At 38.1% G+C, this 16,195-nt stretch overlaps 1 protein-coding gene across 8 annotated transcripts in view; it reads left to right on the plus strand.

The window, feature by feature from the left end:
• Dnah11 (dynein axonemal heavy chain 11) overlaps positions 1-16,195 on the plus strand; it is a 305,840-nt gene that overhangs the window by 273,306 nt on the left and 16,339 nt on the right. For all 8 annotated transcript variants that reach the window (XM_048799695.1, XM_048799694.1, XM_048799696.1 and 5 more), the window contains 6 exons: positions 2,738-2,860; positions 4,868-5,061; positions 6,264-6,412; positions 7,254-7,381; positions 10,178-10,405; positions 15,964-16,155. In XM_048799695.1, the coding sequence (XP_048655652.1) occupies positions 2,738-2,860; positions 4,868-5,061; positions 6,264-6,412; positions 7,254-7,381; positions 10,178-10,405; positions 15,964-16,155 (1,014 nt within the window). The remainder of the gene's footprint in view (positions 1-2,737; positions 2,861-4,867; positions 5,062-6,263; positions 6,413-7,253; positions 7,382-10,177; positions 10,406-15,963; positions 16,156-16,195) is intronic.

Raw genomic sequence — 16,195 nt, forward strand, 5'->3', positions numbered from 1 at the left:
ATCAACAAATGGGCCAAGGACCTGAACAGACACTTCTCAGAGGAGGACATACAATCAATCAACAAGTACATGAAAAAATGCTCACCATCTCTAGCAGTCAGAGAAATGCAAATCAAAACCACCCTAAGATACCATCTCACTCCAGTAAGATTGACAGCCATTATGAAGTCAAACAACAAGAAGTGCTGGTGAGGATGTGGGGAAAAGGGTACTCTTGTACATTGCTGGTGGGACTGCAAATTGGTACGGCCAATCTGGAAAGCAGTATGGAGATTCCTGGGAAAGCTGGGAATGGAACCACCATTTGACCCAGCTATTGCTCTTCTTTAAAAGAGCGTACTACAGGGATACTGCCACATTGATGTTCATAGCAGCACAATTCACAATAGCTAGACTGTGGAACCAACCTAGATGCCCTTCAATAGATGAATGGATAAAAAAAATGTGGCATTTATACACAATGGAGTATTACTCTGCATTAAAAAATGACAAAATCATGGAATTTGCAGGGAAATGGATGGCACTAGAGCAGATATGCTAAGTGAAGCTAGCCAATCCCTAAAAAACAAATGCCAAATGTCTTCTTTGATATAATGAGAGCAACTAAGAACAGAGCAGGGAGGAAGAGCAGGAGGAAAAGATTAACATTAAACAGAGACATGAGGTGGGAGGGAAAGGTAGAGAAAAGGGAAATTGCATGGAAATGGAAGGAGACCCTCATTGATATACAAAATTACATATAAGAGGTTATGAGGGGAATGGGAAAAAAAAACAAGGAGAGAAATGAATTACAGTAGATGGGGTAGAGAGAGAAGATGGGAGGGGAGGGGAGGGGGGATAGTATAGGATAGGAAAGGTAGTAGAATACAACAGTTACTAATATGGCATTATGTAAAAATGTGGATGTGTAACCGATGTGATTCTGCAATCTGTATTTGGGGTAAAAATGGGAGTTCATAACCCACTTGAATCTAATGTATGAAATATTATATGTCAAGAGTTTTGTAATGTTTTGAACAACCAATAAAAATAAATAAATAAATAACAATGAATGGTTTATCCATATTGTTGCAAATGACATAATTTTATTTTTAAAGGTTGCATAGTATTCCTTTGCAAATAGTCAATAATAATGTATGTTTCAAAATAGCAAAAAGGGTAATGTTTTAGGTTAAATGTTCTCACTGCAAAAAATGATTATGAGGTGATAGATGCGTTAATTAGCTTTATTTAACCATTTTACAATGTAAACATATATCAAACAACACATTTTGTCCCATAAATATATAATATTATTTGTCACAAAAAAATGTGTAAATAAATTACCTTCTAGGCTTAATGTCCCATCTTCATGAGACCAGCTTCCCTTTTAATCTTTTTCATATGGAAGATTAAAAAGGAAGCTTAAGTGGGAATTAAGGTGTCTGTGGTAAGAAAAAGAAGGAGAAATAATTCAACTTCAAGCTCCAGGTTCAGATGAAACAAGCCTGTTATCTTTTATTAACTAGTTTGCGATATGGTTCTTCCTGTCCCTCAAAACTTTGAGAGAAGATTTGTGCCTTGCCTGTTTCGTGTCTTCCAAAGGACCTTGCCCAGAAATGACATTTAGTAAGCACCTGATGTGCATAATAATAAGCTACCACTTCCCTTTTGATGTTTTTGATAATCACAGATGCCCTTAGGTTCTCTAAGAATATAAGTGTAGATGTTTTCAAATGCATGTGATAAACAGGAACAAGGCATTACAAAATGAAATACCTATTGTTAATTAACAGGAAAGAGTCAGGCATGATAATACATGATACACACATCTATTTAAAACTTCCTCTTGGATGCCATAAAGTAGAATCTATCTCAACTCCTGTCAATCTATGTAAATGAGATCTTCATTATCTATATGGATGATTACTCACTGTTGAAATAAACTGAATTAATAAAAATTAATTATTCACTAAGATAGTTTAATGAATTTTGAAAATATCTAGATTTTTTTAGATAGCATAAAACTCATCTGTTTAACTATAGAGGTATTATATTTCTACATGGAAATTAGGAATGCTTCATTTTTGCCTCCAAAATGTACTATGAACTTATGAGCTCTACAACCAGACTGTTTAAAGTTTATTCAAGTTAATTATGTTTGTTAAACAATATTGAGCTTTACTCAAGATAATCTCACATTTAAGAAAGATCTTTTATGTTCCTTGCAGTTTATTGAATATAGCACCTATACTAGATTAACTTACAATACTAGTTCTGCTCTGTTTAGTAATTAAGTCTATTGTCACCAGAGGCTTTCTCATTTTCTATCACAAATTTAAGATAAATTTATACCTTAATAGAAGATTAAATATAAAGCATATTTCAAATATGTTGCTAATAGCCATCATCATTAGAATTGGAATAAAGCAGGGCTGGGGTTATGGCTCAGAGGTAGAGCGCTCACCTAGCATGTGCAAGGCCCTGAGTTTGATCCTCAACACCACATAAAAATAAATAATAAAAAGAATTTGAATAAGTCAGCCTTTGCAGTTATTTTTTTTAACCACATTTCCAGGAATGGTTTTGCGATTATGGACATACTCTCAGAATCTTTATTTCACCCATAGAATAGATGCTTGCCAGAATCCCAGCAGATTTGGCTCTGCCGATTCAGGCATATCTTCCCTGGTGACTGCTTCCTGGGTTGTGATTTCCATGTAAACCTCATGATCGTTTTCAATTTTGTGTATTCAAGATTTTGTTGAGAAAGAAAGAGGTCGACCCCCTTGAACTGGATTTTCTGCTCCGCTTTCCAGTTGAACACACCTGTCTAAGTCCCCTCGACTTTCTAACGACTCAGTCATGGAGTGCTATTAAGGTACATTGACAAGTTGGTTTCTCAATTTCTAAATATTACTTCAAATATTAGCTCTCACAAAAGGAGAAATATAGTTTTAAAGCTACAGGTGACATATTAGACACTATTTTATTTGTAAAAAACATGCTATATAATGTGATCTTTTGTTATATTCATATTATATTAAATTGGTTAATTTCTTACTGGGAAGTAAAAGAGTTTTTGACCTATGTGTGGGTAGAAAAATTATGTATAGTCAGAACCTTTGATAAAAGTCAAGTTATATAAATGTGGGTTTTTTCAACTTAAATCTATTTTCTGCATTTCATTTTGTTAAATTATATTTTTTTGCTTTTCCTAAATTTTTTAAATTGCACAACAAAACAGGAGTTTATTCTCATTGTAAAATGTTAAAGCAAAATAATATCATAAAGAAAAAAGTGAGTGTCCTTCTACAACCCCAATTATCAATCCTTATTCCATTTTTCTGTCAGAAGAGCCTTACTTTCCTTTTTTTTTTTTTTGGCAGCGGGGTACTGGGGATTGAACTCGGGGGCACTTGACCACTGAGCCACATCCCCAGCCCTATTTTGTATTTTATTTAGAAACAGAGTCTCACTGACTTATTTAGTGCCCAACTTTTGCTGAGGCTGGCTTTGAACTCATGATCCTCCTGTCTCAGTCTCCAGAGCTGTTGGGATTACAGGCAAGCACCACCGTGCCAACAGAAGATCCTGTTTTAAAGAATTCATTCTCCCAGGCTCTAGACTTCCTTAAAGCTGTTTGACCTATATTAAACTTTGCCCCATTTTTTTGTTCAAAGGAAAAAATATTTCCATGCATTGAAAATAACTGTTATGAGGCTAGGGCTGTAGCTCACTGGTAGAGCACTTGTCTAGCATGTGTGATTCACTGGGTTCAATTCTTAGCACCACATATAAATAAATAAATAAAATAAAGGTACTGTGTCCATCTACAACTAAAAATACTTTTTAAAATGTTATGTCTGGGGCTGGGGTCGTGGCTCAGTGGCAGAGTGCTTGCCTAGCATGTATGAGGCATGGTTCAATTCTCAGCACCACATATCAATAAATAAAAAAAAAATATAGGTCCATTGACAACTAAACACAATTTTTAAAAAATGTTATGTCTTATTTTTTTATATTACATTAAGATTTTATTTTTAAAAACTAGTTTTGGCTAGCACAGTGGCACATACCTATAATCCCAGCCACATGGGAGTCTGGGGCAGGAGGATCACAAGTTGAAGGGCATCTACAGCAAGTTAGCAGGACCCTCGACCACTTAGTGAGACCCTGTCTTCAAATAAGATATAAAAAGCACTGAGGATGTGGCTCGGTGGTAAAGCATCCCTAGGTTCAATCCCTAGGACACCAACTCCCCACCCCACAAAAAAAGAAAAGAAAAGAAAAAACCCTAGTATTTTGTTTTCTGTTTTATCTTTCTTGTTTGTGGAACTGAGAATTGAACCCCAGGGTGTGCTACCGCTGAACTATATCCCTTGGTTTTTTAATTCGTATTTTTTATTGTTGAAATGTGATCTCTGCAGAAAATAGCACATTCAAATGGGTGATAGAGTTTATCAAAGAATATATTTTTATATTGAGGGCAAGAATGAACCAGGGATGGAGAAGAGTGAACAAGGGATGGGGAAGAAAATAAGAGAGAAAGGAGCTCTTGGAACTTCTGAGAAATGAAGTTATGGGAGAGAGCTAATATTGTCATTGCCAAAGACATCCCAGCGGGAAAGAGCCGGCAAAGAAAAACCCTGCCCCTCTCTCTCCAGCCCCCAGTCTGCTGCAACTGCTTACCTTTGGCCAAACCCGGCAAAAGGAGTGGGGAACTTGGCTGACATTATCCTTAGAGATCACCCTTAGGAAAAGAGAGAGTAGATCTGGAGGGGAGAATGAAGACTGGCCAGCATGATGTGCTGGGAGGGGACTAGATCACCCTCAAGTCTCTCAGGCTGGAAGCTGCTGTTCCCATCCGTTTCCTTTTGTACACCAGGCACTTGCCCTTATGGAAGAATTTCGAGGCATAGACAGAGATGTGGAAGGATCTTCCAAGCAGTGGAGAAAGTGGGTTGAATCTGAGTGTCCAGAAAAAGAAAAGTTACCACAAGAATGGAAGAAGAAAAGTTGGATACAGAAACTGATTATTTTAAGAGCAGTGCGCCCGGACAGGATGACATACGCTCTCAGGTAGGGCAGCTGACACTTCTGGAAATGCAAGTTAACGTGGAGGAAACTTGGTCCTAGGGGTTAGGGGGGATTGGTGGAAGTGTCAACTGTCCATTTTGATGTGGTGTGATTCTGCTGAGATTTTGATGTTTCAATCAGTGCTATTGTTAAAATTCACTAACCACTCAACAGTGTGCTGGTCTATTGGCAGAACCAGCATATATCCTTCTTGAAAAGCTCAACTTTGAAATCAGAAGGGGAGATGGGGAATCTGATGGAAATATTCTTAGAAGAGAGATGGTGTCAGCAGAGTTCAAAGGCCGGGAACATGCATTATCCAAGAACAATTTCCATCATCTTTATTCAGTGGTAGCATTTTGGCTCTGAAGATTTAGCATGTCAGACCAAAAAAAAAGATCCTTTTATGGAGCAATTCAGAATCCTATAACTTTACAACCAATGCAATTTAAAAGCAGAAATCCTTGTCTACATCTCTATTCCAGTGTCCTTTTTCTTTGCCCTTTTGGCTTCTAAATGGTAATATGCTGCTTAATTCACACAAGTCTTATTCTAATTTGAGTTCACCAACCTAAGAGTTCTTGACTTCCTCCCCTGTTGTGCTCCTCTTTCTTCAGTAGTGTTCATGTACCTCAGTTTTTTCCTTTGCTTTGTCTAGTTCAGCCAATTTCCCCTTTGCAGAAACCTCTGCTGATCCCTACTTTACAAGTTAATTCTGCTTAGTAGTACTTGCTTTCTGCTAAATCTGATGCTGCTGGAAAATAATCTCTGCTTAATTGAGCTTCCCTGTGTTAGAAACACCCCAAAAAGCATTTGTATATTCATGAGAAGCCCAGCAGGCTGGAAAATTGCACTGTGGCAAATCTAATGAACTGTTAATAAGTAATCGGGGAATCTGGCAGGGGATTTGGGGGATACAAAACCATATGCAGGCAGGTGATGGTACTGGGGAGGGGTAGTCTCAGAAGCCCCCCAAACAGAATGTAGGCCTCTGCTTTTCCGAGTTTCATAAGTACAGAGGGGTTTCATGGATACACCTCCTGCATAAATCTAGTTGGATTCATATAGTCATTCTAAAAAGCCACCCCACATAATACATGTGGCTTGCTTCTTTTCCTGTGTTTATGATTTAGGCTGATCCAAGTGAAGATGCTTTTCAAGATTGAAATCAATTATCATGTTTTAGCATATTCTTTTTTTAATAGAAATTTTGTGGAGGAAAAATTGGGTGCAAAGTATGTGGAGAGGACCAGATTGGATTTAGGAAAAGCATTTGAAGAAAGCAGCCCAGCCACGCCAGTATTCTTCATCCTGTCTCCAGGGGTGGATGCCCTTAAAGACCTTGAGGTGCTTGGTGAGTGGCCAGGGGGCTTACTGGCCTGCCCTTCCTCCCTATCTTTTACCTGCTGCCCACATGCCCTTCCTTTCTGTTCACAGTTGTCTTTTTTTTTTTTCATTTGTTGGAGATTGGGTGTATGGAAAATGTAAGACTAATAACACTGCAGTCTGAAGAAATGTTCAAACGGAACATTCATCTGGTTGGCATCATGCAAGTTTCTTTTGTACTGTTTCCCACCTTTTGAGTAGATGAGGGCCAGAGGGCAATTTTCTCCATGCTCATATAATCTTGTGCCCCCTGTAACTAAATAATGGTCATTAGAGCAAGTCTATTTGATTGTGCAAGGCACTGGCGCTTTGTGCTGCGGATTACTATTCCCCATGGTCTACACCAGGAATACCAGGTTAATGTAGCTGTGACCTGACTGTGCTCAATTTAAATGCGGCCTCACAAGGTGAGAGCTTGTGCATTTACCCAATGAACCGATCCTTCAAAAAAAAAAAATGTGATATCTACCACATGTTGCTCCTTTATATGAGGGAAATGCTTTGCTACTCCTGCAGGAGTTTAGAAAGCTCCCTAACAATGCTGCCATCTATCAAAATGTCAAAAGCTTTATTATCATAAATCCAAAGGAACTGACTTCCACAGGCTTTTCTAATGCTTGCGGGAAGGCAGCTGTGGAGAGCTCACAAAGCCACTTGTGGAAACCACAGAGATCTAGTTCAGATTCTCCAGGAAGGTGACCTGGAAGATGGCAGCAGTGACCACCGATGTACATTAGATCACTAAATTCAGACTCTCCTCACCTCTTTTCCACTGACATTTCCTCTCGCCATGTTGTATTCCCCCACAGGCAAAAGACTTGGGTTTACAATTGACTCAGGAAAATTCCACAATGTGTCTTTAGGACAAGGTCAAGAGACCGTGGCTGAAATGGCACTGCAGAAAGCTTCCAGAGGAGGACACTGGGTCATGCTCCAAGTGAGTATTAAGTCTTCCTAGAAAGTGACTGGGCACAGTGGCACATGCCTATAATCCCAGAGGTTTGAGAGGCTGAGTTCAAAGCCAGCTTCAGCAAAAGTGAGTTGCTAAACAACTCAATGAGACCCTGTATCTAAATAAAATACAAAACAAGGCTGGGGTTGTGACTCAGTGGTCGAGTGCCCCTGAGTTCAATCCTTGGTCCTTGCCCCCACTCCCAAAAAAACAGCTGGGGATGGAGCTCGATGGTAAAACCCTTGCCTAGAATGCACAAGTCGCTAGGATCAATCCCCAATATCATAAATAAATAAATAAGCAAACAAATATATATTTGAATTNTCTCTATATATATATATATATATATATATTTCCCCCCCTGGAAAACACTGAGCATGAACACAGGATAATGCAGAGCCACACTGCCCAGAGAGGGGGAAGGGGTTTCTCATAACACATGGGGATTCAAGGAGCCAGGTGAGCACTCTCGCATTCATGATACCTCTATGGGAATTAGGGACTCTGCTGAGAGGGATGATTCTCTTCCTTGGAGAGCCTGCCTAGTGCTTTAAAATTTTTAAATATTAGGAAGAATCCCATTTGTCTCCTGACTTACAGATGTCTGCAACACTACTGTAGCACTTGAGGACAAACAGGCTCCTAGAGATTGCCACCCTGTTGCTATGGTAGTAGCAGAAGTTGCATGTTGCTTTAACGTTGACAGAGTCCAGTGTGTACACACACACACACACACACACACACACACACACACACATTTATACAACTCTCACTGCCCCTAAGCATTTGGGTAGCTTTATCTTGGTTTGTAAATTAAGGAGATTAGATCATTCCTTCCTCCTTTCTAGGGTTGGCATTACACAGGTATGTGATTCTACTAAATGGTAGAATCTTCTAGGGTGGTTTTCTTAGCCAGGGATTCTAACAGGAGCCCATGGAGCACAGGCCATCTCCAGGGGCCCCTGGGAGCTGTGCTGACTCCTCAGGCAAGCCCCTCTAGCTGTCAGCAGGTCTGGCAGCAGCCATTTGGTTTGAGACACAATGATCCCGAAGATTACCTTAAGTAGGTGATCACAGGATACCTTATCTCCAGTCGTTACAGTAAAGCTCCACAGGTAAGTATTGTTTCCCATAGAACCTCTAGCATCCAGTATGTTGACACATGTTGTATTTTGCTTGAAATCAACTGGGTTCATAATGAAGCTGCCCAGAGTCCAAGCAGGCTTTCATCTGTAGGAATATATCCTTCTGGATTAATAATACCCACTGCTCAGATGACCTTGATAGAGAGCTTGGGACTTGGGATGGTGATGCTTCCCCTCCTGAGGCTCAGAATCAGATGTGCTAGAGTGGAGGTTTGTTTTTTCCCCCAGAGACAGCAGTTATTGCTCATCTACTTCAAAAATACTGAAATCTTCCCCAAAAGAAAGAATCTATTGAGAGTTCTCATGCACCCACGAGCTCAGTACTGGAGAGAAGAGTAGAAGGGGTACAATCATCCTCAAAAGAGCCTCTGATTAGAGCCAGGTGTGTGTGGTGGTATGTGCCTGGAGTCCCAGCTACTCAAGAGGTAGCTGTGGTCCAAAAGACAGGACATAATTGAACTTAGAAAACGGGTTTTGTTACTCACTTTCCTGATTGGTATACTTAGGTATGAGAAGAACTCTTGTTAGAACCCCATAGCAAGCATGTAGGAGAGGAAACTTGGGTCTTTACTGGATTCATTTCCAGGGCTGCCAAGTCAAGGTGTCATAGACTGCATGACTTAATCCACAGAAATTTAATTTCTTGCAGTTCTGGAGGCTGGAAGTATGAGATCAAGGTGACAACTGGTCTGGTTTCCTCTGACACCTCCCTCCCTGACTTATAGATGGTCAAACTTGCCTATGTCTTTATCTGGTTTTATCAAGGCATCAGTCATATGGGGACATATGACTTTATTTAGTCTTAATTACCTCTTTGAAAGACTCCATCTCTGAATACTAATTGCATTGTGAAGTACTGGAAGTTATTGCTTTCACACCTGAGTTTTGGAAGGGACATAGTTCAGCCCAGGACTCCTGGCAATGTTCAGTATTTGCTATGGGAATAAAAGCCTAATGATGTGAACAACTGAATTGGCATAGGTCTTCCTACAACAAAAATTTCAAAGAATGCCTACGTTACTATTCCCTTCCTTGTTTGCCTTCACCCTCTCTATTTCTGTACATATTATAATCTTAAACATTTTTCTTGTTGGAAATAATTATGTGTCCCTGGGTGTGATGTTTTAGTCACTGTTTCAAAACGTCTCCAAAACTGGAGGGCATATCAGATACAGCCTTCAGACCTCTCCCCCAGTACCAATGACCAGTCTCCACCCGTGAGTGTTTAGTGTTGAAAGAGCACATTTGTGAATCACAAGATAATTGTGATGATGATGGTGGTGTTTGTGGTTTTGTGTGTGTAGCTTTTGACAGCTCTTTAAGAACAATGTCATGTTACAAACACACACATTCATTCTTAACAATAAATATTTGAAGTAGGTACATGTTTAGGAGGACATTCTGGTTTACAATGACAAATTCAGTGTGAAACATTTAATATATTCAATATTCAACTGTTTTACCTTTTCCCCCATTTTCTAACATTAAAAAAAAGAAAATGTAAGTCATTGTTCTGAGTTTTAAACACACACACATATATGCTTGTGTGTATATATATGTTAGAAAAAGTTCTGATACTAGAATTCAAGTAATATGCTAAAATTTTATAGGAATCATAAGCCATATTGTCTTTCAGAATGTCCATTTGGTAGCAAAATGGTTAGGAACCTTGGAGAAACTTCTTGAAAGATACAGCCATGGAAGCCATGAAGATTACAGGGTGTTCATGAGTGCTGAGTCTGCCCGTACACCCGATGAGCACATCATCCCTCAAGGACTTCTGGAAAATTCCATTAAGATCACCAACGAGCCTCCCACAGGAATGCTAGCCAATTTGCATGCTGCTCTGTACAACTTTGATCCGGTAAGAAAGTAGAAGCAACCTGATCTGACAATAAAATCAGAGTTCTCACAAGACTCTAGAGACCATCTTCAACTCATGTGTCTCAGAGGATTGGTGTTAACAGCTCTGAGGGGAGGTGTGTATGAATGTGTGTAGAGTGTGTGTGTGTCTGTGTCTTAGTTTCTTAAAAGAACTGCCCTAGTCTGATGACTCAGAAATATATTTAATTTTCCCATGAAAACTATAGCCACATGTATAAGATATATAAACTCAATAATGCTTGAGGAACTTTCTCAAACTAGTATCTCTTACCACAGAAAAATGAAAAGATTTTTTTTACCACATTTCACTGCCTAGTTGTCACAAATTTTATGCCAAATTATTTTCCAAGAAGTGGAGTGAAACCATCATGTGAAGTTTTTCTTTTTAATTGTGCCAGTAGTACTTAAGAATCATTTATTACTAAACTGTCTTTGGCACAGGATTAGGATGAACACAATCCCCATGAATATATGTTAACATAGTAACAGTTCAGTGGTGAAATACAGTATTCTTATGGATGTGGATGACTGTGATGACAAGGAAAAAGTTTCAGTATGATGTTTCAGATCTGGTTTTTCTTTTTTTAGTTGTAGATGAATGCAATACCTTTATTTTATTTATTTATTTTTATGTGATGCTGAGGATCAAACCCAGAGCCTCACACATGCTAGGCAAGCGCTCTACCACTGAGCTACAATCCCAACCCTCAGATCTCATTTATATTACTAAATTCAAAGTCCCTTTTTTTCAGATTATAGTCATGATAGCTTCTTGTTTATGTTTTAATTTCCTTTCAAAATAAAACAAATTAATACGTGTATACATGAATGATAGCCCAATTACCATTACTCCCGATACTCAAATTATTGTATCTATCTGTATCAAGACCAAGTCTTTCTTTTTCCTTTGTTTCCATTTCTTTGCGTTCCTAGCTCTCCTTCTATTTTTTTTTTTTTTTTAAATCCTAGGTGAATAGCAGTCTTATTAAGAATAGAATAAGTTGTAAAGAAGAAATAGACATGATTTGGTGATGATTATTCAGGCCCCTATTAGAAATGTTATCATTTTCCTTGAAGCCCCCCAACACACTTAACTTGTTCTCCAGTACTTTTTGGACCAATACCTAAACCAACTTTATGAGAAAATTATAATAATAGTCCACTTTAAGAATACAGTGTTGAAAAACATGGCTAATTTCTTAAATAATTGTGTAATTTATAGGCTATAGATATACAGAAGACTGTGTAAGCAATAGGCATTTGAAAATCTTGTTGAATCTTTTAAATATCTGCAATATGGCTTTTTAAGTGCACTATGGCAGACATATATTTGTCTTTTCATCATCTCTTAATTGATAATTTCTAATCAGTTATGACACTTTCAAGTTCTTCCCTAAAATAAGTGTAAAAGAGAGGAACTCGATATATTTACAATTTATCCATTCCCCTAAAAGAACTGTCTTAAACATGAAAGCGGGCATCTCTTGAATAAATATGCTTTTGCCCAATTATCCTTCAGCTTCTTATTTATTTATTTATTTGCTTGCTTGTTTATTTATTTTTTTGGGGGGGTGAGAATCCCCTTTGAGAATCGGATAATACTTTAGATATTTTCTCTAGAAAAATGCATATTCAAAAACATGTTGTATATAATGATAGAAGATTGCCCCAAAGCCTATGCATGAATTCTCCAGTTAAGAACACCTGTTCTAGTCTATTCTTAAAAGTAGCCGTTCTTCTGACTGCCATATAGAAAGTCAGAAAGACTTTTAAGAACTTTAAGGAGAACTTTTTTTTTTCTAGTGGGAGGAATACTCTCTTTTTGTTTATCTTTGCTTCTGGGTGTCTAACCCATAGCCAGTATTCAATCAGTGAGCTACATCTGCAGCCCAAAGAGAATACTCTTAAGTGTTAAGGCTAAATTTGACCATATATAGCAAAAGGAAAGATCACCCACGTGATCCACTAAACTTCTCAAACCTATTTTATCCAAAATGAAAAAAAAAAAAAGGTCTAAGGAAGAGTCTTTAGTGAATGTCCACTTGTCATTATGTTTGAAAGTAAAATGCAGTTTTTAAAATGTCATTCAAGGGTATCGGCCTTGTCCTCCATGGCTATCTGTGAATAAGCTCCCAGCACTCTTTATCAGTCCAGATTCAAGTTGGCTACTTTTAAATGAAGTTCTTACAAAACAACAATGGCTTAAATGGGTTAAAAAATATTCCTGCCACGTGAGAGTTTGGGTGCAGGCCCTTCAGAACTCATATGTGTCACCAGAAGATTGTCAGTAACCACATTTTTTACAGCTTACCATTGCACTATATTTAGGATGCACCCATCATGTCCCAGGTGGCTGAGAGTATTGCCATTCCCATGTCCATGTGATCAAGAGAAGGGCAAGAGAAGAAACAAAGATGATGGCCAAGGGAACATGTTTGTTGTATTTTTAAAAAAGATGGTTCCTACAAATTAATACTGTAGTCCCATGTCATCTGTGGGGGAAAACAGATGTCATGGGACTACAGTATTAATTGAAACCAAGAGTAGCAACAAGTCCTTTGTGTACTCTATTTTTTCCTGTGATATATACCTATGATAAAGTTTATAAATCCAGCACAGTAATAGATTCATAATAACAACTAATAATAAAATAGAGTAACTATAGCAAAGTGCTATGAAAACTTTTGAACTGTTTCTGGAATTTTCCATTTAATATTTTTGGATGGTGGTTGGCCACAGGTAATTGAAAGTACAGAAAGTGAAACTACAAATAAGGGGTAACTACTATACATTTAAATATTTGCAATATGGCTTTTTTAAGTGCACTATGGCAGACAAAGATTTCTCCTTTCATGTTACTGATCAAATGTAATCACATTGCATTACCTAGCTGCAAAAGAGGCTGGTAAAAGCAGATTTACCTAATCATATGCCGAGCTAAAAATCAGCAATAAAACATTAAGACAGGTATAGAGGTCTCTGTAACAGTTTTACTCGTGTCTTCAAATCGCCTTGCGCATTCTCTATTGCTGCCATGCCCAGTCTGATTAAAGTGTGTGATATGAGTAGAAAGTGGTGCATACTACCTGCTATGTCACCCAAGTGGGTTAAATAAATGTGTCCCAGTTGTTCTTGTTGCCCAGATGCCCCTCTTAGCTAAGGAAAACACCCAAGGGGACTAGGCAAGTAAATGTTCTGTTTGGGTGTTTTTGTATGCTTTAGTTTTCAAATCAAATCAAATCTGTATTTTTCATCCTCTTGAATTAGAATGTACCTCCTATCGTTGGAGGCACTTAATATTAGTGCTTTATTCCCTTGAGAATTCTAGGATAATCATGTGAATCTGATCATTAAAGTGACAAAGACATAAGGAACCATTTTTTTGTAGGATGCTTACCAACATCCATCTCTTTCAGTGTATTAGCATTTGCCTTTTGAAAAATGTCAGAAAGGAATACTGTTTGGGCTTTTTTCATACTAAAATAACCATATTTTTTAAGACTAAGAATATGTATTTCTATTTCTGTGAAATTTGCAAGCAGAAACAAATAAATGGTAATTATGCATGTGAAGCCAGAGGCTCCAGGCCAGATAGCACTATCATGTATGTGTAAATTCATGTTCTCTGTTCACAATGTTATTTGTATATTTTCTGATATTAATTTGCTCATCATTTGGCTTGTAAAAATACAACTGGCCTGAAATATGGAATGGTAGGTAGACTCATACTTTTTCTTAGAGAAACCTGATTCATAATTTTGTTCATCAGCATTTATGTTATCAGAGCATAAGGAAATGGACATTGACACATACTTTTTAGAACTGAGGATAAAACCAAGTTATATGAAATAATAGATTGAGTTGATGTACTTCATTATTATAGTATTTGGGGTCTTATGTGACCTATCTGTCATTCAAGAGGCTGTTAAATGTCTTGCTAGATCATAATTCTGATGTGAAATTTTGATACTTATAGTGGGTCTCCTAGAAATTTCTTACACATGAACATATTTTTATATCCTTCAAGCTTAATTCCAATTATTTGGTTTTTCTTTTCTTCTTTTACAAGGTTGCCTTTTATTTGATATTTAATTGTGGAAAAGTTATTTTTGATGATTATACATTGCCAAATCCCATAAGTTACCAAAAATGACCTGATGATTTAGAGAGACCTACTGACTTTGTTGGGTCTGCACTATACGTAGCCTGGCCAATTCTAGAACTGTATGTGGTGGTACCTGTGATTCTGATTGAAAGCATTATGGAAAGAAAGTAAACATTCTTCTGGTTCTGACCCACAGGGAAAAAAAAAATCTAGACTTGGTTTAGTACCAGCAGTCCCTTGGGAGACCAGAACTGAACTCCTTTCAAAAATCCTAAACATATTTTGAATAATGTCCATGTTGTCAGCTCCATCTGAAATTTTGACTGGCTGTAGTTTGACATCCTAGACAGTAATGTATAGATTGTGGCCTAATTGTCCCTTCCTGCCTAATACTAGCTGCAGGAGTTATCTCAACATCTTTTTGTTGTTTTCCACCTAGAACTGCCAACCTTGAGTAAAGTACATCTTCAAACTGTAGACTGGACAGCTGTTTTCTGCCTTCTTGTTTTACAGCTGTTGGGGCTCTAACCAGATCAGTGTAGCATGCTAGGATTCTACTTTTCCTCTACATTTTCAAAAACAAATCCCGCTAATCTAGTCCAAAGGCATTCCCACAGGCACAAGTTTTCCAATCCTTCCTGTGTCATTCACACATCCTAAGAGTAAATTTTACTCCTAGTTCGTTGGAAGGAGACTGTGTGTCACAGTGGTTGTATTAGCTAAGGTCAAGCTGAGCTGCTGTAACAAAGAGAATATCACAGTGGTGAGTCAAGCAAGACAGCAGTTTGTTCTCTCAAACACACTAGGCCGATCTATTCCTCCATCATTCACCTCCCATGCCTGACTCAAGGCTATCCTCTCATCATTTCTAGCCTTCAGAAAAGGGAAAAGAGTGACAGCGAGGGTAAGCCATTTTCTATTAAGCAAACAACATGGAATTTATATACATCAGTTCTGCTCAAATTCTGTTGACAAAAACTTGGTTATCTGGTCCCTCTGGTTTGAAGGGAGGTGAGAAACAGTCTTCCAGCAGGTGGCCATGTGTCTAGATGATCTTTATTACTGTGGAACCAAGGAATGTATGGGTGAGAACAATGGATAGCTATGGTTAACTAGCATTCTACTGATGATGATTCTAAGGCCATGAAATGTTTTACAGGGGAAAAAAATGACATCCAGCAGTCTTACCATGGTTAAAATAAATTGCTTCATTTTCTAGTGAACTTAGAAGCACTCAAAATAACAAGCAAAATGGGAAGATTCCTTTTAAATCAACAGAGACGAAAATATCAAATAGCTACCTCTTGTGCTCTCTTGGAACTATAGTTACCTCTGTAGAATATCTCCCTCGAATTCTTCACAAGAGTATTGAAAACTCAGACCTTTGCAAACCATATAGATAGTCATGCATTTTTTTTTTCCTTTTCTCACAGGATACACTTGAGATGTGCTCCAAGGAACAGGAGTTTAAAAGCATCCTCTTTTCTTTGTGCTACTTCCATGCCTGTGTTGCTGGAAGACTGAGGTTTGGTCCCCAAGGCTGGAGCCGGAGTTATCCTTTCAACCCTGGAGACCTCACCATCTGTGCCAATGTCCTGTACAACTACTTGGAGGCAAATCCCAATGTAAGTACTAGTGGTCAGATGATACCTTCTAAAGAGTACA

The sequence above is a fragment of the Marmota marmota genome, unplaced genomic scaffold, assembly GCF_001458135.2.
Source record: "Marmota marmota marmota unplaced genomic scaffold, marMar, whole genome shotgun sequence".
Taxonomy (NCBI): Eukaryota; Metazoa; Chordata; class Mammalia; order Rodentia; family Sciuridae; genus Marmota; species Marmota marmota.